Below are 24,419 nucleotides of genomic sequence, written 5' to 3'. Positions count from 1 at the left end.
ATGTATTCAGAGTGGGCAAACATTTATGAATACCTCGAGTAAGCTAGAAGCCCTGGAGGGCGAGGGGATTGCAAATCCCCTCTGTATTCCTTCCACAAGTACAGTGAGCACAGTGATGGCTCCACAGCGTGCGATGGAGAAGAGTCAATTCATCCCTCAGGGCCAAAGCTCTGCATGCAAACTGGCCCCAGTGGGGCAGGGAACAGAGGTGCTGCCCTCCCAGTGACAGGAGGTGTCCCCTGTCCCTGGGGACAGTAAGGAGCCCTGTGCTGCCATGATATGCTCATGATATGCCAACTGTTGCAACTACACACGTTTATCTGTTTCCAGCAGATGATACCACCAATGTATCTCCAAAGCAAAACTCTGAAGCTGCTTCCCTGGTTGCCCTTTCTCTGAGCTACGTGGGTTGTAAGCTGTTCAGGGCAGCTATGGCTGTTGCTGGGAACATTTGCTCATCTTTGGCTGAAAGGAGTCCTGCTGTTTTCATGGTCTCTTGCCAAACTTGCACTGGTGCTGGGCTGCTCGAAGGCAGAGCATGCCTCTCCTGACACAAACAATGAAGCAGTTTGGACCTCCTCAGATCTCCAGGGCTGTAGCCCATCTCCAACCACACCGAGGAAGACAAGTGGCATAGGACTTCTTGGGAGGAATTTTTTATTGCAGCTTCCTACACTGTCTTTCCTGAACTGTTGGTTCACTGTGTTGACTTAATTCACCTTTCGCCCCGCTGAGCTAAAGCCCTGAGTGTTTTGGTGTCAGGGATCCCTGGTCAGTCACAAGGGCAGTGATCTGCCTGCTCCAAATAGGCTGAGTGACGACTCCTGCGTGTGGTTGTTGATCTTCTCTAATTGCTACCACGTCAGCAGCCACATCAGGCTGTCTGAGATGACGGTGGGAGACTCTGTAATCCCTGCAAATTCCCCCCTCACCTGAGCCCTTTGCGTTCTTGGTTCAGATTTGCTGGCCTTCTGTGAGGAGCTCTCAGAGGATAAAAGCAGCATTAATGGTTTGAGGGTTTCAGACCTCAGCAAAGGCATCCCCTGCCTGTGATACTGCTGGGAGCTGTTTGTGCTGTGTCTGCTGGCACCGGGCACTGCAGGTTGTCGAGGGATTCCCTGGTACCAGATTATGCATTAGAGGAAAACTGGGAGAGAGAGTTATTCTGGAATACACACTGCTTCCAAACTCCTCTGGATCCTGCTGACATGGAGAGGCCTGCCTCAATGCTGTGCCTGAGAACTTGCTACATAAAACACTTCAAGGCACTTGGTGTTGCTGAAAATCCACCTGAGCTGGGGCAATCCCCTCTCTCCAGGAGCGGCCTTTGCTGTCCTAGGACGGCGAAACGAGTGGTCAAACACTGTCAGCAGGTGTGCCTTGCCCATCATCCCAGAATATCCAGGCTTCCAGGATGTAAAGGTTTGTGTGCCAGAACTCTCTTTGCAATATATGGTGACTGCTACCTATTCTTCTGCAGGATGAATAATTCCCTTATGCTCTGGAAAGCTGATGTTTGATATGATAATAAAGTCTGAGCTGTGATTGGGTATAGAAAAACTTACCTTGAAAGACTTTTATTCTGCTACATTTTAAAGCTGATTATTATTTTTAGGTTGATTTTGTTTTTTAAACCATTTTTAAAAGTTTGAGTTAGGAAGAGTGCTTCAGTCAGGTTTTAGTGTTCTTCAATTACCTAACTTATTCCAAAAGTACAACCACTGTAGGCAAGGACATCAGATTTGCTGGGTCCCTTCCAGAATGAAGTGTGATGGAATAGTGGGAGATCAAAAACTTGATTGCTTTTCAGTTTACATGGCATGTCCAACCCACTACTACTCATTTGAGCTCAATGTTTTTCATTCATTACGAGCAGGCAGCGTGCCAGGGGCTGATGATGGAGTGCCCTACTGAGACACTGCCAGGCTCTCAAACCAGATTTGTGGCTGGACCCTGAGCAAGTATCTAGACTTAATTAGAGATTGTCAAAAACTGCGTGAGTGATGGCTTTTTTTTTTATACCAAAGGCATTGTCAGGCATAATAAACGATTGCAAAATGTTCCACGACCCCGCTGTGGCTGTCATCTACAAACAGTATAGTCTTTCTTTTTATTGATTAGAAACAGTAATATAATATAAACCAGTTCTTCTCTCAAGCCAAACTGCTAAGGTTTTCAGAGAAAAAGCCATGGTCTGCCTTAACTTGCTGTACAGAAACCAGCCGCTGCTCCTGGTAGCTGAGACAGGCCAGGGTGTCTTGGAATACCTGTGAGAAAGGTGCAAATGGCAGAGCAGGGACTTTGAAAATCCAGGGGACATTAAACTCCGGAAAGGCAACCTTTTACATGGTGAGTTTCTACCAAAATTTTATCTCCCAGTCAATAAAAGGACTCACAGCATGGATGTTCCCCCAAAATCAACCTAAAGACACCCAAGTGTATCAATGGGGGCTGGACCGGGTCTTCCTTTACTATTTAAATAACTTGAGTATTAATTTGGCTGGCTAGAAAGGAGAGAGGCATCCTGTAATGGGAAAGGAGGAGAAAAAATTATGTATAACAATAATAATAATAATAATAATCTTCATCGTTTTAAGATGTAGAAATATATTGTATGTGAAAATTGCAATTCTTGTAAAAATACACTACAGTTCAGCAGTTACCTGGGATTAAAGAAAGGGGGGAAAAAAGAATCTCTTAGAAGTGGGATCAAGTTTTGCCTTGGGAAATAGCAGCTACAAGCTAATGGAATTTGAAAAGGATAAACCTAAAGTTCTATTAAGACAGACAAGTGAGAAATTATTTCAAAAAGTTAAGATTTTCACAGAGGCAACACAAAATTGTGGCAGTACGTCACAGTCAGCTGGAGGTAAAAGTGCTCAGCATTAACCTCAACCTGATGGACTTCTGTTCCAGAGAGGGATTGTTTGGTCTTCAGGGAATTTGGATTAAGAATCTCAAACACTGTCTAACAGCTGTTTACTGTATGGAACCTTAATCCTTAGATCCTTTTTCTATTTAAGCCAGCATACTTTAATTCAGATTTTCTTCTTCCTTCTGCCCCCAATCCTGCCTCTCCCTCCCCCTCTATTTAAAACAGTTACCAAGAAATTATTTGGGAAATCCAGCCTCCAACCAAATTTTCCAGGATCTGGAAAGAGGGAAGAGCTCGTCACCACAACTCAATAGTCTCCCAAGGAGAGCCTCGTTAGTCCATTGCCTGGGGAGCTCCTCAGGAGGCTGCTTGAAAGGCCACCAGACCACCAGCCCTGGCTTCCAGGACAAACCTTTGCAGGAATACTTCAACGAGAGGCTGATGGAGCTGGGGAACTACGAAAGCAAGAGGTCCAAAAGGAAAACAAAGGCAGATAAGAACCAGCCCCTGCTCCTGGCCCAGAGAGGGTTTCAGCGCAGGAGCAGCTGCAGCACTCTGCTGGTGCTGGGCCATGGCACGGAGGGTGAGGAGTCCTGCAGCTCAGCAAACCAGCACAGCAAGGGAGTGATGGAGTGTCAGGATCAAAAGGAAACCCAGAACGTCCTAAAGCTCAACATGGGTGACTTCTTGGATCTTCTGACAATGCACATCACTGCTCCTCTAGAAGCATTTGTACAAAAGAAGTGATACTGGAGCTGGTTACAGATTTTTGTGCAGTCCTAGAACCCAGGAAGGGTTGTTCCTGTTCAGCACCATTCTGATTCTAGCTCATGTGTATCAGTCCCCTCTGATGCAGAAAGGTGCTTGTTAAGGGATTGTTTTTGATTAACATTGCATATATTTGTTTTCAATTATTTCCTGCAAAGAATCAGCACTATTGAGCCATAGGTGCAGCTTATAGCAGTGTTCTAAATATGTGCATGTATTACTAGAATGCTTAAGTTGCCTTCAAAAAAGGTGGTTAGTGTCAGAGGAGCAGCTTGTTTCCTGCTGTGCAGTTTGTGTTAGTTAATCTGAAGAAAGAATGTTGTATTCTGCCTTGTTATTTCACTTGTTTTAAACCTCTTGCTTTTATCATGTCACTGTGGCCCAACTCGTTGATGTTCTTACTGTGACTTGTTGCTGACACAGAAATAGTTGATGAGAAATTACTGATTTTCACTCATTGCCACACGTAATCACCAGGTGGATCACTGCAAGGGTTTGATGCATGAAGAAGCAAACACAGACATAAGATCTACTTTTAAATATGATCAGCTATTATGGTTTCATTTGCAGACTCAAAAACCTTTGACTCAAAAACCACTGCAAGAGCAAAGAGGAAAAAATGCAAGATTTAAGTTAGAATGATGGAATTAAGTATGAAAGAAGGCTCCTTCCCTCTTTCCTACCGTAAATCCAAGAACCACATAGTGAATTCCTAATGTAATCTGAACTTCAAATTGTTTATTGTATTTTAATGTTTATCGTGGTCATGTAAGTATAAAATGTCAGCTGCAGCTGGATCTTTTTACTATGGGAAATGTCAATGTTTAATTCCACAGTGAATATCAGACCCAAAATGAGGCAATGATTTTAAGCTTCCAGAAAGATCTATTACTGCCTGTGGTATCATCAGCAATAAATTCCTCATTACAGTTGTGGTTTGAATTGATGTTTCTCTCTTTGCTTTCAGACTTATTTTAATGTGAGTTAACAAGTAAGCCATGCCCCTGGCTACACATAATCCCTTCCAGTGCTGACTGGAATCCCTTCCATCACTTTTCCCTCCTTGTTCCTCTCATCTCTTCAGCCCTAGTGAAACCTGCCTCAAGGTGTGCCTTGTCCCTTCTGCAGGTCATATTTTCCTTCTTCCCAACACCTATTTACACAAATATTTCTTCTGCTTTGCCTCCTCAGCTCTTGGGCCTCATATTTGTGTCTTTCAGACTCTGAAGATATGTGGAAATGGGAGGGCAGATTAAGGAACTTCTCACATCCCTCTGCCAGCTCCCTCAGGAAACAACCAGGAGTTTCCACCCCCCAAAAAAGGGAAGGGAAACATATAAGACTCATTCCACAACCTTTTCCCCATCCTGGAATCAAGATAATCTAAGGGAACTGAGATGGGATACTGAGAGCTCTCAGTCCTTTGTGTGTGGGAGAAAGCACTAAATACTTAGGCCAAATGAATTTTTCAGAATTCCCAGTTGCCTTCCTGCTGCAAATGGAGGGAGCAGCCAATTAGGTGAGATTTTCCCTGCAGGAAAAAAAAAAGATATATATATATATATTTTTTTTTTTTTTTTTTTTTTTAAGATTTAGAAGAAAGTCTGAAACCCATAATGCATTAGCAGATGCCATTGAAGGGATGCATCTGGTTTTCATTTTGAGTTTGCCAGAGGTTAGTTTCTCCTCCAGGAGTGAATGCATAATAGTAACATGGTATTATGTGAGGGCATAATAATAACAGTGCATGAGGGGAAAGGAACAGTATTAATGGGACACAGGCAACCTTAATTCTTTCATTTCTTAAAACATGTGGCTTTGCACACTTGAATGTGTCCTTTTGAAGTTTGGCTTTGCAAGTCATTTCCGATCTACAAGCTTTTCAGAAAAGGCAAACTGCCTGCCTTTTTGCTCCTGATATTTTAATGTCTGTCACACTGCAACAACTGCAGATTAGCAGGTCTGGAGCATCCTGAGCCTCTCTGCAGACCTCTGCCATTTAACAGAGGTATTTGGAGACGTGCACTATTAGGGTGTGACTGACATTTGCTGACAGCGAAGGACAACAAAGTTTCCTTAAGAAAAGAATTAGCAGTAATAAATTAAAGATAAACCCAGAAAATCAGGTATTTTCTTCGCTGAAAGAGTGGTCAGGCATTGGAACAGGTTGCCTAGGGAGGGTGGTGGAATCATCATCCCTGGAAGTGTTCCAGGAATGACTTAATGCTATGGTTTAGTGGACAAGGTGGTGTTTGGTCAAAGGTTGGACCTGATGATCTTGGAAGTCTTTTCCAGCCTTCTATGGTTCTGTGATTTACTCGAGCATCTGTAAATGGGCTATTCAAGCTGTTCAGCCTCTGGGCAGTTCCTCTTCTCCACTCAAGACAATTCAGAGCACCAGTTTTTAACAGGCCGCATTTTATTTTTTACTTTTACTAAATACCAAATGTGAAACAGAATTTCAAAACCCCAAAAACTAGAGTCTGACTTGGCAGAAACTTGTAGTGTTTCCTCCCCCAGAAGAACCCCATCGACCTGAAATTGCACAGTCAGGCCCATTTATGGTATTTTTCATCTGTAAAGCACCCTGAGGAATTAAAAAAAGTTGACATGCTTTTTAAATTGGATTTCCTTCAAAACAGTGTCACGACTTTCCTCTGAGAAGCTGCACATCCCATGTCAGAGATAGTGGAAAAGTCTAAGAAGATTAGATCTCCCAAGGGGGAACATTATCTAGATGTTGCTGCATAGAAAAGACATGAAGTTACAGAGAGAAAAAAAAAACCCACCAAGAGCTGTTAAGAGAAGAAATAAAATTTCATCTCACAGCCTCTCAGATTGTTAAAACCTTGTGAAAAAATGGCTTGGGTTTGTTTGGAAAGTGATAATATGCATGACCTGAATTTATATAGTCTATTACTTTAGGTTTTACTGAGTTTAGCTGTTGGATGTAGCTGCTGCTTTCATGCAGATAATCTGTTTTCTCAGTGTTCTTTCATGAAACTTGATGCAGACACTGCTTGCCATTAGGAGTCTCATAAAAATATTCTTTATGCCTCTTTGAAAAATTCTTCTTTCTCCTCTTAAAGAAAAAGCAGTGCATCATCACTCTCCTGCTGGTGATTTTGCAGCCACTCTTTATCTCTGTGTTAGATCTTTCGGTATGGAACACTGAACAGCACCGTTGGTCAGCTGTTGTTTTCCTTCTGTAAATATATTCTCTCTGTCTGACTGGAGCTTAGGCAAAGTCCTCTGTAGGGCCTCATAAATCAGGCAGTGCTCACTTCACTTAAAAGCACAGTCCAAGCCTTCTGAAGCCCGTGTCCCTGCTGTGATTTTGTCACCCTCTCCCTGACCTTACCTCTGAGGCTGCAAAAATTGTGTTGGCTGATGGTGCAGAGGGAGGCTGGGGAGGTGAGGGCGGGAGGCAGGGGAGGGCGGTCTCAGGGGAAACACAACCTGCTTTCAGATGAGAACCTGAACCTGCACAAAGTGAGGTACAACCTCAGGCTGGTTTTTGGTTCCCTCAGCCTCTGTGAAGATGTGGTGGGACAGAAAATACAAAACACATGAAGCCACAAAAGCATCCAGGAAGAGATGGGCTGCACCCCACTCTCACTGTAACCCTCTTCAGGATCCCAAGGACCTGAGGAATCTCTAATTTCGTGCCTCATTAAAACAAAACATATAGTTTTCATTTATTTAAATTAAGGAATTTATTAAAAAAAAAAAAAGCCAAAAAACCCAATCAAAACAGTGGTTTGATCTAAATACAGCAGCACTGTGACATTACTAGGACATTATGTACGAAGAATCCAAGCAGCCATAGAACACAGAAGCCTTTATCTTCAGTAACAATCTCAAAATGAAACTAGCTTCATCGAACAATGTTAAAGATCTCCCTGGAAAGAGAAACAAAACCAAAAAGACCCTCCCCACCCCTAACCCTTTGGATATTAGAATGATTTTTTTTTTGTACAATACCAACAGCCACTAGCTCTTCTAATTGAGAACACTTGCTTTAATTTATTACAAAAATGATCTGTTGACTTAGTTATGAAAGACAACTTTTAACATTGCTTTAGAAGTGTCTGTTCCTCTTATAGACTACAGTATTAGAAGTGCTTAAAAACATTTACTCCTGGATATGCTCTTGAAATTCAATCAGAAGGATATTCTGTGTGTGTTTATATACCAAATATGATTTTTAGTTTTTAAAGCAGGTGAAAAGACTAACCCTAATATGAAATTGCAATTTTACAATTTAATTATTAGTCAGATATGGGCAACCACATGATAGTTCATGAAATCTTTAGGTCTATCTACATTGCTCAGAAACACAAAATAAAGTTTTTACAGCTTTCAGCTTCAAAAGGCTAAAATGTTCAGTCTTTTAGAAGAGTGTCCAGTGTTTAAAAGAAATGCAATTAAGGGAGACCGCATTCAATACACATGAAACAACTCGTTTGAGCTTGCTAATTAACATATCTAACAGCTGCATGTGGGGTGATGAGAAAGGAAAATACATTTGCCATCCAGCCACTATCTGAGATGTTTCTTCTCCCGGAGTGAATCTTCTCTACAGGACCACTCCAGAAAACCTGGAGTTCCCCTTCAGAGCCCACTGACCCCAGGGATGTTGCCTCTTTTGTTTCCAGACCCAGTCTGCCACAGATCCATCTCTGGGACTTCACACAGCACCTCACTCAGTTGGTACCTAGGGAATCCTTTGCAGGCTTGGCCAAAAATTTTGAACCAATGAATGTTATTTTGTTCCCTTCCTCATAATTATTTATCTGCAATCTAAAAACAGAGGAAGTGTTTTCATGTGAATGCCACAATTGCCAGCTCTTCAGCAAGAAATGAATACTTAAACATTTGCACTGTCACCTCTTTGTCTGCTGGAGATGTCTTACAGAAGTGCAGCACGTTCTGTTTCAGCATCTCCAAGGAACTAAGACAAAGCAATAACAAAACCAGTCCTAATTTAGGAGAGTCATCTCACTAGTCATGTAAATAAAAGCAGCTATACTAAGCCTATTTCATTTAAATAATAATACAAAGAGTTGATATTGATCTGGTTTATGCACAGACTCCAAAGTGCTTCCCATTGACAGACAGAGAGCATCCCTCCATGTTTGAGAATGGGAAAACAAAATTGCACAGAGGTTTGCCCAGGGCAGTGAAGAAAAACAGTCAGAATAGGAATACAAACCATCACTCCTGGCTCCAGTAACACAAACCAAGGAGAATACCTATGTGCCAGCAGTAATATTCATGAATAGGCAGCAATCTGTTTATAATTGTTTCTTTCATAAAGCCCATTTGTCAGTACACCAGCTTAGCTGATCCAACTGCAGCAGATTGTATTTGTATTATCACAGAGACATTTGGGGGAGGTCAGCATATCATACTGTAGCATATTGTTGGCTTTCACCTTCTTTGATGAAATTTTTTACTTTCCCTAAAAGAAATAATTTACAAATTCTTGGAACCAATTTCTTTATCTTTTCGGGTTTTGCATTTAAGGAGAGACCATTACTACCAGCCAGCACTCTGGTATTATTTAGCATAAAACAAAGTGTGTCCTGCCCAGCACACAAAAGAGAAGAGTTGTTTTAAACTGATGCAGACTTTCTCTTAACTTTATCATGAAGGTGTTAGTAATTATTCTCTGTACTCTAAATCATTAGTAGTATTTTAAGTTAAATAGACAACTCTGGAATCTCCTGTTTTCCATGGAGCCACTGAACAGACTGATTCTTTCAAAATTCACTGCCAAATGTACCTCTCTGCAGCCTGAGACAGACTGGGACCATCCTTGGGCAGGAGAGCCTTTAAGTATGGACTTCTACAGCTCCTGCAGGCTTCCACGTGACGGAGGACAGTCCACGTGCCAAGAGACAGAAAGGATGTTCTTCCAAAGAAAAATCCAATCTTTCCAAAGATTGTATGGGAAATGCCTGACGAATGATGTCCTCTGCACTGAGTGACTTGAGTGAGTATTACAGATATGAACTGAACAAAATAATGATCACAACTAATTGTGGAGCAGAGGTGAAAACTCCCATATCTTTTCCACAATGGAGCCAGTTCCTGTTCCATGGATGTTGGTGAGCAGCAGCAGCTGTGCTGTAGGGATGTGCATTTATTGCTCTTTCAGAAAAGCCTCGGCAGGGAGCTCCTGACTGAGGCTGGGACACACAGACCTGGGTGATGCTATCCATGCAGGCTGGGGGGATTCCTAATTGCTTCATCCAACTGTTCCCTCTGACCCTCAGAGCGACAATGTTGTGTTTGAGCCATGTGTCAGACCCTCTGTGCAACATGGCTTTGTGTGTGCAGTTCTCAGGTCACTGAAGACACTCTGACCAACACACGATGACCCAAGGAAGAGCGTGCAGCAGCGTGGTACCAGCTGCCACTGCCCCCCTGCTGAAGATTTAGCCAAGTGGGACTTACACACAGTCCTCCAGAGCTCACAGCTTGGGTGTCTTCCCCATCCTGCCCAGGGTTTTACCACTATTGCAGGTCAGTTTCCTGTTGGTTTTTTTAAGTTTGAGGCATCGCCACTGAAAAAGATCCAATGGATTTGAAACGTGAGCAAAGAACTCAGGCTGGATTCCAAGGTCTGGGTGAATGACCTAAAGAATCAGTGTCTTTACTGGGTCAGCCAAGTTTGATTCCTACTGCTGATGGCACTCTCAGCCATAGTTTCTGGGGTGACTGCAAATTGAGGTGGTATCAAGCTGTTTTTATGGAGAGCTGTTATGTCCCTGAACTGGCAGGAACGAGGAGTCCCTAATCAGCAGGGCCAGGTGAATGCTGCGATATTGAATCCTGCAGCTCCCTAACACTCAGTTTGATCTCCAGTACCTGTTTAGTTTGATTATCTTCACACCTTTCCGAGCTTCACAAGCAGGTTTTTGTTCAGAAACAACATCTGAGTCACGGCCATTCTTGTGAAAAATCTCTTTTTAGATAATCCAGGTCAAGAATGCACACCTAAGAGTTTGTTATTTTTTTCCTTCATTATTCCTTTGTTTAAAAAAAGCCTCTCACTCAACAGTGGGAAAAGTGAACTTTGAGACACTGTAGAAAATGAATAGCAAACACCTGACTCATGAAAGTCTGCAACTAATTAGTGTTCATCAGATTACACAACAAAGATTTAAAAATAAAAGACACGCTTGCATAATTCAGGATCAGATTGCAAAAGATTTCTGATTCTTAAAAAGAGCTAAGTTTGCTCATCTGTCTATTGAAAACAAGCAACCAGATCTGAGCATATACATTTTTTTGGAAAGAATTTGGATGGTAACTGAAAGGGAGATAGAGAAAATAAATCAGTCTGGAAAGCTATTACAGAACTACTCCTTTCTACTCCTTTGTTATGTGCAAATCCATCTCAAAATTCACCTGGAATCAAAATACTAAAAATCTCATTGCACATGCTCTCCAAGGTTGTATGATGAAGCTGTAAGTTTTTTTCAGAGTTCCCAGTGGTTTTTGACTCCACAGAGCCAATGGCCAAACGCCTGTGGAAGCCTGGCTGTGCAGGGCACTGCCTTGACAAGGCTTCAGACCCAAATTCTGGGCGCAAGTTGCACCTGGTCACACAATGGAAATGTGAGGACTGTGCTCCTACTCCAGCTTTGAGTGCAAAGTAAGCTGAAAAAATTTTAAAAAAAAAAAAATCCCAATACAAATAAGAAGCAATAAAAAAGAAATCTTCCAGGTTTTGTTGTTGTAGGCAAAATGTGACAAGAAGATCCCTAGGAATGTTCATTAGCACTTCTGATGGATTTTAAATCTTCCAGGGCTGGGTGCTGAAAGGTTCTGCTGCCCTGGCATGGTAACACTGTTTGCAGTTTGTCAGACAGGACAGAGACACTCAAGGGATGTGGCACGAGATCTCCCTCAACTGGTGTCGTTTTCTGTCTCTCTCCTTCCTCTCTCACTGCTCCAAGGAGGTGGGATACAGAGGACTCCATCCCAGACTTGATGCTTTCAGGTGCATCCTTCTTCCAGGCCATCTCGAGGATTCAGGATATCCAAGCCTAGCATAATGTCCTCCAGGCATCCAGAGGGAATGAATGCTCCCATCCTTCCAGGGCTTTTGCACTGTCCCTAAGTGCCCAGTGCCAGAGTCCTAGAGCTTCTGAGCGAGGACTGGCCTGGCTGAAAGGAGAGCAGGACTACAAACTCATTCACTGCTGTTGCTAAAACCTCATCCACCATTAGCTAAGGCTGGTGGCATCTGAAAGGTACAAGGCCAGCTGCAATCAGTATTTGCAATTTGTTCACCACCTTCAGTAAGGGGTTTGCTGTTATTTCTCAATACTGGGAGATGGTGAAGAATGAAAATTTTAGTCTTCACATGCCAAATTAGCAACATCTCTAAAATCTTGCATCTTCTATACAATCTGCAATGCCACCATCTAACATGGGAGACTGGATGAAGCCTCATGTCCTTTCCCTGACTTTTCTCTGTAAGCTGCTCTATGCAAGTCCATGTTCTGTCTCTCTCTCATGACTTCAAGCTGCTTTACTGTGTCACTCCTGCGTGTTTCTCACTCAGGGATTTGCCACTACTAACCTCCATCTTTTTCCCCCCCAGCACTGGCCACACAGAACACACACCTGGCAGTCCAATGAATTTGGGCTATTAAGACTCCCACTGGAACGTCGCTTCCTTGGACCCTGGGATAGCTGCACTACTGTTTAACAGGATTTTTGACGCACCAGGGTGGCCTTCAGACGTTCCTGATGACCCAAAGGTGTAAAATCATCAGTACAGTCCAGCCAACATTGTAAAGAGCACAGGGATCCAACATGCTTTACAGAACACTTTGGGCTCTACAGATCCTGCCTGCAGTTGGGGGCACAAAGGCTTTCCAATTCCTGTGGGAGGGAAGTAACCATATTTTTGATCTGGTGTTCTGAACAATAATAGTGAAATACTTGAGAAGAGCACGATTTTGATGCCTGAGGTACTGCTACTGATCCTGCCTGATCCTGTTTATCCTAGCGCAGACAGAGTTTTTGTCAATGGCTAAAGGATCCTGGACAAAGAATGATGGAGCTGGAAGTGGGAGTTATTATTTCATACTGGCATTTTATTCAGTTGAGGATCTAATTGAGGGCATGTGTCAGGGGGCATTTGCATGACACATGGAAGTATTTTAAGTGCAGCCACAGCCTGTAGGTTCTGCTACTGCCCAAAAGCAGCTCAGATCCCACTCTAAACCTCCACAGCTCAGCTCTACAAAGCTGTCACAAATCTCATGGTTGGCACAAACCAGACTGCTGAACTTCTCTCCTGCTACCTCTCTGATATGGGCAGCTGTGGAAAGGCCTTGGGCTTTTGACTGCAGCATGGAGAACACTGAGTTTTGCTCTCATTTCAGCAGGTGCAGGTTTGAAGTCCTAGAAAAATAAATGGACATTTGCTTTCCTGGCCACCTCTCCCTCAGCTTTGTTCTATGTGTCGTTAGAAACAGCATAAAAACCAGTGACGGAAAAGAGCCTAAAACAGGACTCCCTTTCTAACTAAAAAGCCTTTGATGGAATAACAACATAAGTAAGTGCAAATCTCAGCTGTGCTGGTCCCAAGTCATCACAAACCTTCAGCATAGCAAGTAGCATTCTTGAATGCATCAAAATGTTGTCTTTTAGCATTTAATGCGAGACATTACAAACTAATGCAGAGGAGAAATGTATGCAGTGTTGCTGTAAACCAAATATACAGATGTAAAATAATTAAGAATAAACTGTTCCATAAAAATGCATGTCAATAAACCCCCATCTGATAAAGTGATTTATGAAGAATTTTCTAGAATTACTAAAAAGAATGATTTCTCATTTGAGGCTCTGGAAGTCTTGAGTCACATTTTGTTTCTTTTAAAAAAATGTCTTAAAACACATGGCTTTACAGCTGCTGCTTGGAAAATATACACCTCCAAAGTCTGACTTTCATTTAAATACAAATGTACAAAATGTAAACTGAGACAATAGAGAAATTTACAAAACTTTTCTTTAAAAATAATAAAGACAAAATTCAGTTCTAGTATGATGCTATTTAAATACGTGCAAGTAGTCATGTTCATTGAATTTCTATTGCAATGTTCTAAAGAGACAAATTTGATTCACACAGTCTTGAGTGCCACCTCCAAAAACAGACCTGAGTGGAAATTTCTTCTTAAAATGTGAGGCTCCACTGGAAGGAATGGATAGAAAATCTCCATTTTGGGAGATCCATATTTTCATTTTTCACTCAACGGTGGAGGTTCTCTCATCCACAGAAGCTCCAGAGATTATAGTGGAAGGATGCAACGTTGTTTCATAGGACTGAGTTGGAACTAGCTGCTTCCAGTGGAGTTTGAACTTACGTGATTTGAATTTATGTGGTGATTTAAACTGGCCTTTGAATTTGGAGAACTCTTTGAATTGTTCTGATGCTGTAGGAAGACAATGACAATTAGATTTCCAAAATACACCGTGGTTTTTTTTTTAATCCAACATTGTTCATTTTATGGTACTGACTGGACTGCAAGATTTTTTTTTAAGATCTTCAGATGCAAAATATTCTTCATTTTCTTACCTGAAGTCTCTCTAGGTCAGCAGAACCATGGCGGTTCTTGAGGAATGAAGCAAAGAAGACTCACTCAAGCTCCAGGAGCCAAATCAATTCATTGCAAAATGTCAGTATCTGCTAAATCTGACTAATACAGAGGATACCTGCCAATGCTCAGGCACACTTTTAGCCCTACAGAAATAGACCAGTCTAAGAATGTTATTGACATTTGCAAGTGGTGCCACGGTGCCTTGTGAAAGCTGCACATCACATTTTATCTGGGCTGCTCTCTTCTCTAATGGCTTGGTTTCCTGCCATGACTTTCTCCCTCAAAACGTGCATTTTCTTTTTTTTTTTTAAACACATAAATCTAGGATTTCCACAACGAACTTCTCAAAACCATAGAACAGTTTCAAAAGGCATTTCAGCATACCACTGAAAAATAGGTCGGGTAAGAAGTTTTCAACTGCTGGAAATAAAAACTCATGAGCAACACTGGAACTGCTGGTGGCAAAAAAAAACATCACACAAGGTAGATGAAAAACCTGGGATATGCAGGTAACTGTGAGAGCCAGCCCTCTCTAAGATGCACTGCCTTTCTTCTAACAAAAATACCACCAGAATAGGGCTGTGAAACCAGGCATCTACAGGAGTTTCTTGGTCTTAGTCATAAAAGATCTCACCTGTCGCTTAAATATTCTCTGTAGCAATCCTTTCTTGGGTGGCTCTGGGGGGTAGCTTTTGTTTAGGTCTGGTGAAATAGTACCATTTGGTCCAAATACATTCAGCTCCTTGAAGCACTCTGTTTCTATCATCTAGTGGAACACAGTGAGAGAGGAAAAAAGGAATTATTCATCTGCACTAAATAAATTCCTGTAGTGCTAGGTTGTTCAAAGTCAGCAGTGTGTGAGGAGAGTTAACAGTTGGATTCCTGCTGGTCTCTGTAGAGGGCAAACAGAGTGTATGAAAAACAGAGGCTGAGTCTGCTCTGCGTGTTTGCACATCAGACTTGTCAGAAGCTGCCCCACAAAACTTTCTGTTCTTTACCATTGTGGAGAATATCAGGCAAAGACAGGCACACCTACAAAATCCCAGTTATTAGCACCCCTCTGCCCAAGCAGAGATGCTGTTTGATGCAGAGTTGGATTCTGAAATCCATTGTTGGCTGTGTTTTGATATCAAACAGAAATAAAGACCCAGATATGGAAATGCTGGAGGAGTTCAGGGTCCAGAGTTAACTGCTGCAGCTGGGACTCACTGCAGACAGTGGGTGAGAGCAGGGTCACCAGTGGAGAATCCTTCTGTTGGGATTTCCAACTGTACCACAGCAGGTCCTGAGAGCTGTCGAAACACCTCTGCAGAAACCCAGGAGGAGGAAGTACAGTAGGATCCTTGCCAACTTACACAAATACACAGAGCCAACAGATACAGTCACCTGAACCTGACATCTGTGGTACATTACAGATCTTGAAAGAGGCCATTTGTAACTCATGAAAGCATTAGAGTCTGGCAAGTTATCCAGTAGCTATATATTACTGGAAACATAGAGCTCCTCTTAAACCATCTGTGTTATGGGGTTTATTGCAGTAATTTTGCTATGATACATCCTTACCTCATTTTGCCATGGAATAGACACTGATCCTGTGGAAAACTTGGAATAGAAATCGTCATCTGTTTGGTCCAGGTTAACTCCTTTCACGGTGGAGAACTGCTCGATGTCTAACACATCCTTGCAGTACACTGCTCTGGGCTATGTTAGTAGAAAAAAATGGAGAAATGACAAGAGGAAAAATATTTCTGAGTCGGACCATGTGCTTTCATTCACAGACTCAGTCAAGTGAGAATGTCTAACAAGTGTGTGTCTGCATCCTCCTTCTCCAAACTTGCTCTGCCCGCATGTTTATCATCAAAGGCTGACTTCACTTTAAGCACATTAAGCTTCCTATTCTGAAGTCCTTAAAACATCAGTCAAAGTGGGTTTTAGTCATCCCTGGACCATCTGGTTAAGAGGTGAGAGGAAAAGGACAGAAAGAGCCAGAAAAGAAAAATGGAACCCTTCAGTAGTCTTTTCATTTAGAGAGGGGACAACAGAAAACCAGAATGTCGACAAGTGGCACACTGGAGAGAGCTCTGGAAAGAGGCCTCAGATAGAAGTGCCCTCCTGCCCAGATAGCTGTGGAGTTTGCTGCTTAAAAGTTTAGAGGAATGTATCCTAATTTCTAAAGAAAACAGAGGAGGCTTGGTATTTTTCCCGTTGTTTTTATTAATAGCTCAGCTGCTGGAAGCTGCCCAGAATTACCTCTATTAACTCTTTTAACTTGGCTGCATTTCTTCAAAGAAACAGTCAAATGGCTTTCCCTTTTTGAACTACTTAATTTTCTGAGATGACAGAGACAAAACTCTTTGCAGTGACACAACTTTCAGCTCATATTCTGGCAGTCAGCCCCAGGGAAGCAGAAAGAGCCATCACTGGCTCCCTGTCACAGGCAGTGGGTGTGCCCAGAGACTTCCCATCAACGGCACAGCCACCTTTTGATGTGCAGAGATAATTGAGGGGTGGCTTGTGGGACCAGCCTGACCTGCTGAACCCCAGCACATGTCGAATCCTACTGTCTCTACGTGGTACCAGGACTGCACAGCCCAGGGTCCAACTGTGCAGTATTTTGTCTAGTTCTGAGCACTGTGACCAAACAAATCAAGCTGACTCCCGACAGAAATCCTGCTTGCTGAAGGTTGTATCCCTCTCCATTCCTGACAGCTGCAATCCACAACATTTTTATGGAGATGCAGTAACGTAGAAGAGGATGGAGGGACATGGTTTGGGTAACAACCTCTGCCATTGTCTATATAGCTTTGGGTGATTCAGCTGACTTCAGTAAAGACTGGGAAATCTATGGATGAAGTGCCAAATAAATTAAATTAGGGGAGCTCTTGAGTTCCCAATAAATAGCCATAAAAATTTATATGCCTTTGCTTTTGAAAATTCGTCTCTAAGAGGTGCCTTCTAGGCCTTACGTGCCACAGTCTTTACACACTCTGGCGGATCCCAAATTTGAGCCCAGAATTTTATAATTTTCTACACCAGAAAGAAATAGTAGCTTGTCTCTTATTTCTTCCCACTAAAGCAGGTCGTAACACCACGGGCTAATTGGCAGGAATAACTAGGCCACACAGTAAAATGTAAAGCAAAACCAGAGCAACTAAAGTAAACTTTTGTAGCGCTCAAACCACTTTGGTTTGGTGGAGCTTGCAGCAATGGGAATGGGAGCTGCCAAGATGTTACTTTCCTTAATATGTTAAAATGGCAGTGTTTACTTAGAACCATATGGGGACTTCAAGGATAGAAGCTCCAGCCAGAAGGAGAGCCCTGCAGGAGGGAAATAATCAGATAGCTCTGCACACTGGGCTAGAAACTGATACCACAAAAGGGTGGAAAAAGTTTTGTTGTTGCCAATGCAACAAAGACTTTCAGTATGTGTGAGCCCAGTGTGTAAATCTGAGTATGGACTCAGTGCTGGGTTCCGTGCCCCATGAACACAAAAAAGCTCCAAATGCTCTCTCAGGTCCAAGTCACCTTCTCTGCTTAAGGTGACACTTGATAGCTGAGCCTGGCTCAGACTCTCTGTAACAAACTACTGCTCCCATGATAATCCATAGAGCTCTGGACTTTGTAACTCTGGTTTCACCTCTGTAAGCCTGTATGCACACATATGGCCTTCACTGCTGATTGTTCCAAGCACTACCTGGTCCTGAGAACACTGATTTTCACAGTAGTACCGTGGATAAGGGAATACAAAGGTTCCCAGTGCCTCCAGAGTCATACAGGCAGGCTGTGGTAAAAGGAGTAGGAATCAATCAAGCCCCAGATTACCAGCCTGGATGGAGTTCCACCCACCCTGCATCCACATGCCCACAGAGCCCTCTCTCCTCTTCCTCCTAGCCTCCCCACTCCAGCCCTGCCAGTTATCACACCTTCCTAGGGTAGCTACCCATGCAGGGAGCGATGACAGCCCTGAGAGAGAGGAGCTATTTTAGAAACAAACCTCTTGAAAGAGGCCACTGGGGGTTCTTGCTGTCGTACTTACATCAGGCACAAAGGGAGGATCCAGCATTCCTGCTTCTAACCGCTTGAAATTCATGCTCTTGAAAAAGGGGTGTCTCTTCACTTCTGCTGCACCTTCCCCTTGACATCCCAGCCGCTGCTTCACGTCTTTGGTGAGGAGCTGAAATGTGCCGAGAGGAATGGTGAGAGTGTCGGAAAAGCAAGAGCTCCACAAGGATATTTTTATCTCCACTTGTTTTTGCATGTGCCCAGAAGGAAGTACAGAGGGGAGCTGCAACTGCTGTTACTTAAAAGCTGAAGTTAAATGGATTAGGACTGCACTGTTCTACATGCTGGTGAAATCCTCTGAAAATCACCTGCTGTAAAGTATTTACAGTCATAATAGAGACCATTTCTTTTGCCTACTTTCAGTGAACACTTTCAACAGGAGGTCTGACATAACCTAGTATAAAGATATACTATACCTTTAATATATATAAAGATGCACATTCATAAGTTCCATGTGCTTTGTCTCAGTTCTTTTGTTTTTGTTTGTTTGTTACACTGGTGAGAATAGTTTTCCCTCAGAAGAACAGGTGCTTAGGAAAAACCAAAAATACAAAAAATGTATTTCCTTCACCCACTGCACTACATTCTAGGGCATCACACGACACATTGAACCTTGTGGGCTTATCTCTGCTGAGCTCAAGGGGTGTTCCATCCACGGAGCCAGTGCCCAGCAACTATCCTCAGTTCTGCCTTGCTTGCTTTCAGAGAAGGGCATTGCACAACCTCTACCTGCTGCAGCAAGTCCTGCCTGTTTCCTGGGTACCAATGGACACCAATTGAACTCAGCATCTTTGGTCTATCAGATAAGCAACTCAATGAACAGAAACACCGTGATATTTATAGGGGAGACTCTATGGCACCTTCCGGTGCAAGAGAGCTGGAGAGGGGCCTTGGATAAGGGCATGCCACAACGTGGACAAGGGGGAATGGCTTTAAACTGGAGGAGGGCAGGTTTAGATCGGATATTAGGAAGAAATTCTTCCCTGTGAGGGTGATGAGGTCCTGGCACAGGTTGCCCAGAGAAGCTGTGGCTGCCCCATCCCTGGAGGTGCCCATCTCCAGGCTTGGACAGGGCTTGGAGCAACCTGGTCCGGTGGACCAGGCCCATGGCAGAGGGTTAGACTGGGTGGTGTTTAAGATCCCTTCAACACAAACCTTCCTGCGGTTCCATCAGCGCTCCTGAGCCGCTCGGGCGGTGCCGCCGGGAGGCAGCAGAGGAAAGGGCAGCGCGGCGGGGCCGGGCGGCGATCGCTGCTCCGGGAAGGGGCCGGGAGCGGCCCCGGGGGCTTTTCCCGGGGCACAGGGGATGGGAAAGCTCCCGTCGCTCCTCCGCCTCTGTCCCCGGCTTTGCTGCCCCGCAGTCGGGCCGAGAAGCAGCGCTCGCCCCTCGCCCCCGCCCACTGCCGGGCTGTACACGGGAATGGCACCGAAAGCATCAGCGAAGCCCCCGGGGGGCTCGGCACCAGGCGGGGCAGGGGCTGGGCTGGGTTCTCTGAGCCCGGGCAGGCACCGAGCCCGCGGGAGCACCCCCGGGACCATCCCAGCTGCGGATGACAGGATGCAAACACCTTTGGGAAGGCTGGGGACGAGTCCTGCGCTCCCGGGCGCAGCCCTGCAGGAGCAGGACCGGGAGCCAGGCACGCTCCCCGCTGGGGCAAGGCTGCCTGGAGATGCCGCTTGTGGGCTCAGCTCAGGGCTTGTGTGCCCAGCTCAGGGCTTGTGTGCCCCAGCAGCTTCTGCCTGGGCTGCTGCCTCAGCCACATCGTCTCACCGAGGGGGAACTCGGGAATAATTGTTTGTTGCTAATGTCACGTTGTGATCTTTCCTCTGGTGCCTGGCTAGAGCTGAGGTTTCTCGTCCTTATCAGGGGTTTACAGTGTCACAGATCTTCAGGCTTCTCTGAATGCTCTGCTGCCACTGGGCATTGCTACCAAGGGGGCATTTGTGATTTTCTTATCTGACTTCCAACAGCCACCTCAGTTCTGCTTCTGTGTTGCTGGGGGCCTCATTTCCAGCCTGAGAATGGCAAATGGCTTTGGCAATCCGTGTGCCCCACGTGTGCAGAGACCACTCTCCAACCGGTCCTGAGCAAGCTGCAGTGGCAGCAGCCAAGCCAGAAATGGTGGTGAAGGGTTTTGTGGACAGAAGAGTTTTCTGCTCAGGTCTTTCTGCCTCAGCAGCAGCAGCAGCAGCAGCAATAGCAGGAGACTGAACAGTCAGACGAACGACTTTAAAGCCACTGGTGCTGGCTACAATAGCAACTTTCAGCTTCCAAATAGCAACATCCCTTTCTTCCCCACAGTTTCCTCTGCCTCTGATGCTGTCTAGGTGGTGACATCTGGGCTGACAGATCACCACAAGTGGCTGATCCATAAATGTAAAAACACTTGAGGAAACATCCCTATGCCTTGCCATTCTCCGAGCACACAGATTCACATGATACTGTACCACATCCATCTGGCTCACTGCAAAAGATCTTTCTCAGAGCACTTTTCTCAACTTTGCTTTCCCTGGCTAGAAGAAAGAGGGATACTTTGCTTTCAAATAATTGCATTAGACTTCGAGTTCTCATGGTCCTGAGACTAGGATTTTTGTTGTGAGGGTTTTTTGGGTTTTATTAGTCCCAACATTTATATGCTCTAGCCTGTGTGAAGAAGGTCATTTTGGAATTCCCAGGCAGAATTGGGCTTGCTCTAGTCTGGTTGGGCAAGGAAATCAAAAGTTCTTTTAATATTTTATTCTCATGTCAATAGGACTTTTCTGACAGTTGGAAAGAAGAATCTGAAGGCAGAAAGGCCATTTTTAGTACCCGTGGCTCTGATATGCTTTTGGAAATGACACCTTCGACTTTCCAGGAACAGCTGAGGAGCAAGTGGTGGTAGGAAGGGACAGATTTGGACTTGCCTAGAGAAGATACAGGAGACCTCTGCAGCCTCTGCTCTCAAGTCAGCTCTGAAGGGACGAAAAAGGGGGTTACTTCCCATCTCTGCAATGTGGATTCTGGACTAGCTGGGGAGACCAAGCTGATCTGTGAATTTACCCTTGTCAGGCTGTCAGATGTTTGGAGTGGTCAGAGAAGAGGGTAAAAGGCTGCCTGGGCATTCCTGGGCTCCTCCATGACAAACAAGGGAGTATTCAGTAACTTCAGATGCAAGAAGGAAGTTTCTGGAGCATGAATGCAGTTGGTTGTGGGTGGCTGGCCACTGCTGGCTGAAAGACACAAAAGGGAATGGGCCACTGGGAATAGGCTGGGACTGAAAGACCATAGAAAGGAGAGGATTCTCCTGCAAAACCCCGCTGCAGGGGAGCAGCTGCCAGTCTCTTGAGAGGCCCAGGAGAGTCACAATGGAGAAAAATGTAATAAATGAATGGAATTTGAAAAGCTGGAGATGCAGCCAGCTCTAGAGATGGCAACAGGTGAAACCAGACATTCTTCCTGGCTCCTGTTGTGGGTATCAAGACATAGCATGGACTAGAATATTTTCCAGAAGAGAAAATCCTTCCTTTCTCCTAGGAATAATGAGTCTTTTACCCTTTCCTGCAGCCCCAGAAGCTTTCTGCAATAGTAAACCCGTGCAAGAGCCTGAAATATGCATCCCATTTGGGAATCTGACATGGAAAAGAAAATGGAGGTAACAACAGCATGTTTTGAGTCATCTCTACACTTTTGTTTAATTCAGCTTCAAAGGGTTTATTTAATATGAATAGAGAGCAGAACATCAGGCTGATGACAAGCCCTCCTGGGACAGCAGTGCAAGGGACCCCATGGAACATAATTTAAATGTAATTCTACAGTAGAGCCTGCAGATAAGTCACAGAGTTTCAAATCTGGAGATGGCCTGGGCCACCCAATCATGCATGAAGTTGATGCCAAACAGCAGAGCTTTGTGTTCTGGTAACAATGGCTCCAGATGACATCGGCCAGTTAGGGTTTAGTCTACAGAGTTCATGGGCAGAGCACGACTAGAACAGGACTTTCAAAGAGAGTCTTGGTTAGCAGGAGTGAAGTTACATCAAGAACTTGATATAAAGAGCTCTCTGATACTTTCATGTCACTCATTTGATCCCCCCTGGGGATTCAAACTGTGCAGTGTCTGAGACTTTTTTCCATTACTTTGTTTTGCTTCCTTTACTAAAAGAAACAACTGTTGTGAGGATTGCTAAAAAAAGCCCAAAGTCCCCAAAGCGCTACTTTATCTTCGTGTGATCCCAGTTCATATCCAGATCATACCATGTAAAAAATAATTCCAAGTCCTAAGATGTTAGTCCTAAAATTATAGGAGTAAGGGAAACAAAAACTTGTTGCTCATGAAAGGAGACAAGGGGAATGCTAAAACCATTTCCATTGACCCAGCTGATCAAGCAGTTTAAGGAATCACCTAGATAAAGTTCAGCCCTGACACTGAAGTAAACATATTATTTGAAGCAATTTTTAGAGAGTGGAAAAGCAATACTATGGTCAATTACTAAATGAGAGAAGAGATGAAAGAGCAGTTATCCTTGGGCACTGATAAACTGATAAACTCATAATGTTGATTTCCACAGGATGAAAGCAGAAAGGAGGGATGGCAGCAGCAGGAGTAGCTGTATGATGACAGAATTCCTGATGGTGAGTGAGGAACAGGAAGAAACTGCTTTTAAGGAAAACAGAACCCATTATCTTTTAGTTGGTTGGGGATGCACTTTGAAAAGGGAATGGAGATGAGAAACATGGAACAGCTGAAGCTGGAAGCCACATTTAGACATTGTCTAGTCCAATCCCCCTGCTCAAAGCAGCAGATTGTTCCAGACCTTGTCCAGCTGGGCTTCGTGTATCTCGAAGTGTGGAGACTATACAGCCTTTCTAGGTAACCTGTTTCACTATTTGGCTACCTTCACCATGGAAAAAATGTTTCCCAGTGTTCAGAGGGAACTGAACACTCTGGTGTCTCAGTTTGTTTCCGTTGCTTCCTGTCCTGTTACAGGACACCAAACCAAGAGTTTGGCTCTGTCTTCTTTTCACCCTCTCATCAGAGATCCCTTGGGTAGAGTAAAATGGGAGCTTCAGGGATGAAAGGCATCAGGGAAGACAAATTTGTGGGAAATTCAGACAAGCAGGGCACTGACAGAGTGACAGAGCAGCACAGCAGTGTGGGCCCATCTAACACTGCTGACTTGAATGCACTTCAAGTCACATCTTTGGATGCATGACTGCACTTGTCAGGGCAAACACACATGTACATCAATGAAGGACAGGGCACAGCAACAACAAACACAGAGCATTTCCTAGAAAGACTGGATATTTTTCAGAGAAAAAACACACCAGGAGCAGCTATGTTATATGGGAACTATGGGTTGGGGAGCTTCCCAGAAAGCCAGCTGCCCCTGTTCCTAATTATTTGTTATTCATCTCCATTTCAGTCCAAAAGGAGGTCTGATTTATGGGAAATTACTTACAAAATGAAACATGGAAATATGGGATGGCTGATGATTAATGGGAGCTATGATATGCGCCTGCAAAAATGCAAAAGGGCACAAACATCCAGGAGGGGAAGGCTGACGTGGGGTGACACTAGAGGGTTTGCATATGAGTAAATGAATAAAGACAATGTCTTTCCTGGTGGTGATGCTATTAGCTCATGGAGTAAGCTCTGAAGAGAAGAAGTTTGGGCAACATGGTGGGGAACATTTCCTCACTCCTGCTCTGAAGAGTCCACTATGGGAAAGCCTTTTGTGTTGGATCTTGGTGAAGGCTCAGGTTTCATTTATGTATTGCAACGTTTTGCTTCATTTTGCAGATATGATGGGTACTTTATTACTCTTTTGTTTCCTTGTTAAGATGCTGATGGCAAGCAACAAAAGTTATGGCTTTCAATATAAAAAGCAAAAAGAATTGAAGAAAATATGTTTGAATAATGGATTTTTTATAAAACATCACTTGATAAAATAAACTACTTTTGGATGGGAAACCACAAATGTCATCCCACTCAGCATCAGGACTAAGACTCCTCCTGTCTTAAGATATTAATGCTCAGAAAGGAAAAGGTTATCTTTGGATCCATTAATAGTTTGCACAAACCACCTCAATAAACATGCCACGTGGTTGGATA

The 24,419-nt window shown here is 43.9% G+C and overlaps 2 protein-coding genes across 3 annotated transcripts in view; one reads left to right on the top strand and one right to left on the bottom strand.

The window, feature by feature from the left end:
- On the top strand, positions 1-4,585 carry LOC121659899. The gene is made up of 3 exons (XM_042018512.1): positions 1-38; positions 1,266-1,422; positions 3,101-4,585. Exons 1-3 carry the CDS (start codon positions 1-3, stop codon positions 3,620-3,622), a joined length of 717 nt encoding a protein of 238 aa, XP_041874446.1. The 3' UTR covers positions 3,623-4,585.
- A 2,749-nt stretch (positions 4,586-7,334) lies between these two features.
- Positions 7,335-24,419, bottom strand: part of GRK5 (G protein-coupled receptor kinase 5) — a 155,208-nt gene continuing 138,123 nt past the window's right edge. For both annotated transcript variants that reach the window (XM_042019448.1, XM_042019449.1), the window contains 4 exons: positions 18,305-18,442; positions 15,832-15,969; positions 14,903-15,034; positions 7,335-14,103 (listed from right to left, as the gene is read on the bottom strand). In XM_042019448.1, the coding sequence (XP_041875382.1) occupies positions 14,005-14,103; positions 14,903-15,034; positions 15,832-15,969; positions 18,305-18,442 (507 nt within the window). In that variant the 3' untranslated portion in view covers positions 7,335-14,004. The remainder of the gene's footprint in view (positions 14,104-14,902; positions 15,035-15,831; positions 15,970-18,304; positions 18,443-24,419) is intronic.

This window comes from Corvus kubaryi, unplaced genomic scaffold (genome assembly GCF_017639235.1).
Source record: "Corvus kubaryi isolate FWS band 111438036 unplaced genomic scaffold, C.kubaryi_AGA036_p1.0 138, whole genome shotgun sequence".
NCBI classification, from domain to species: Eukaryota; Metazoa; Chordata; class Aves; order Passeriformes; family Corvidae; genus Corvus; species Corvus kubaryi.
This window is presented reverse-complemented; position numbering and strand designations above follow the sequence as displayed.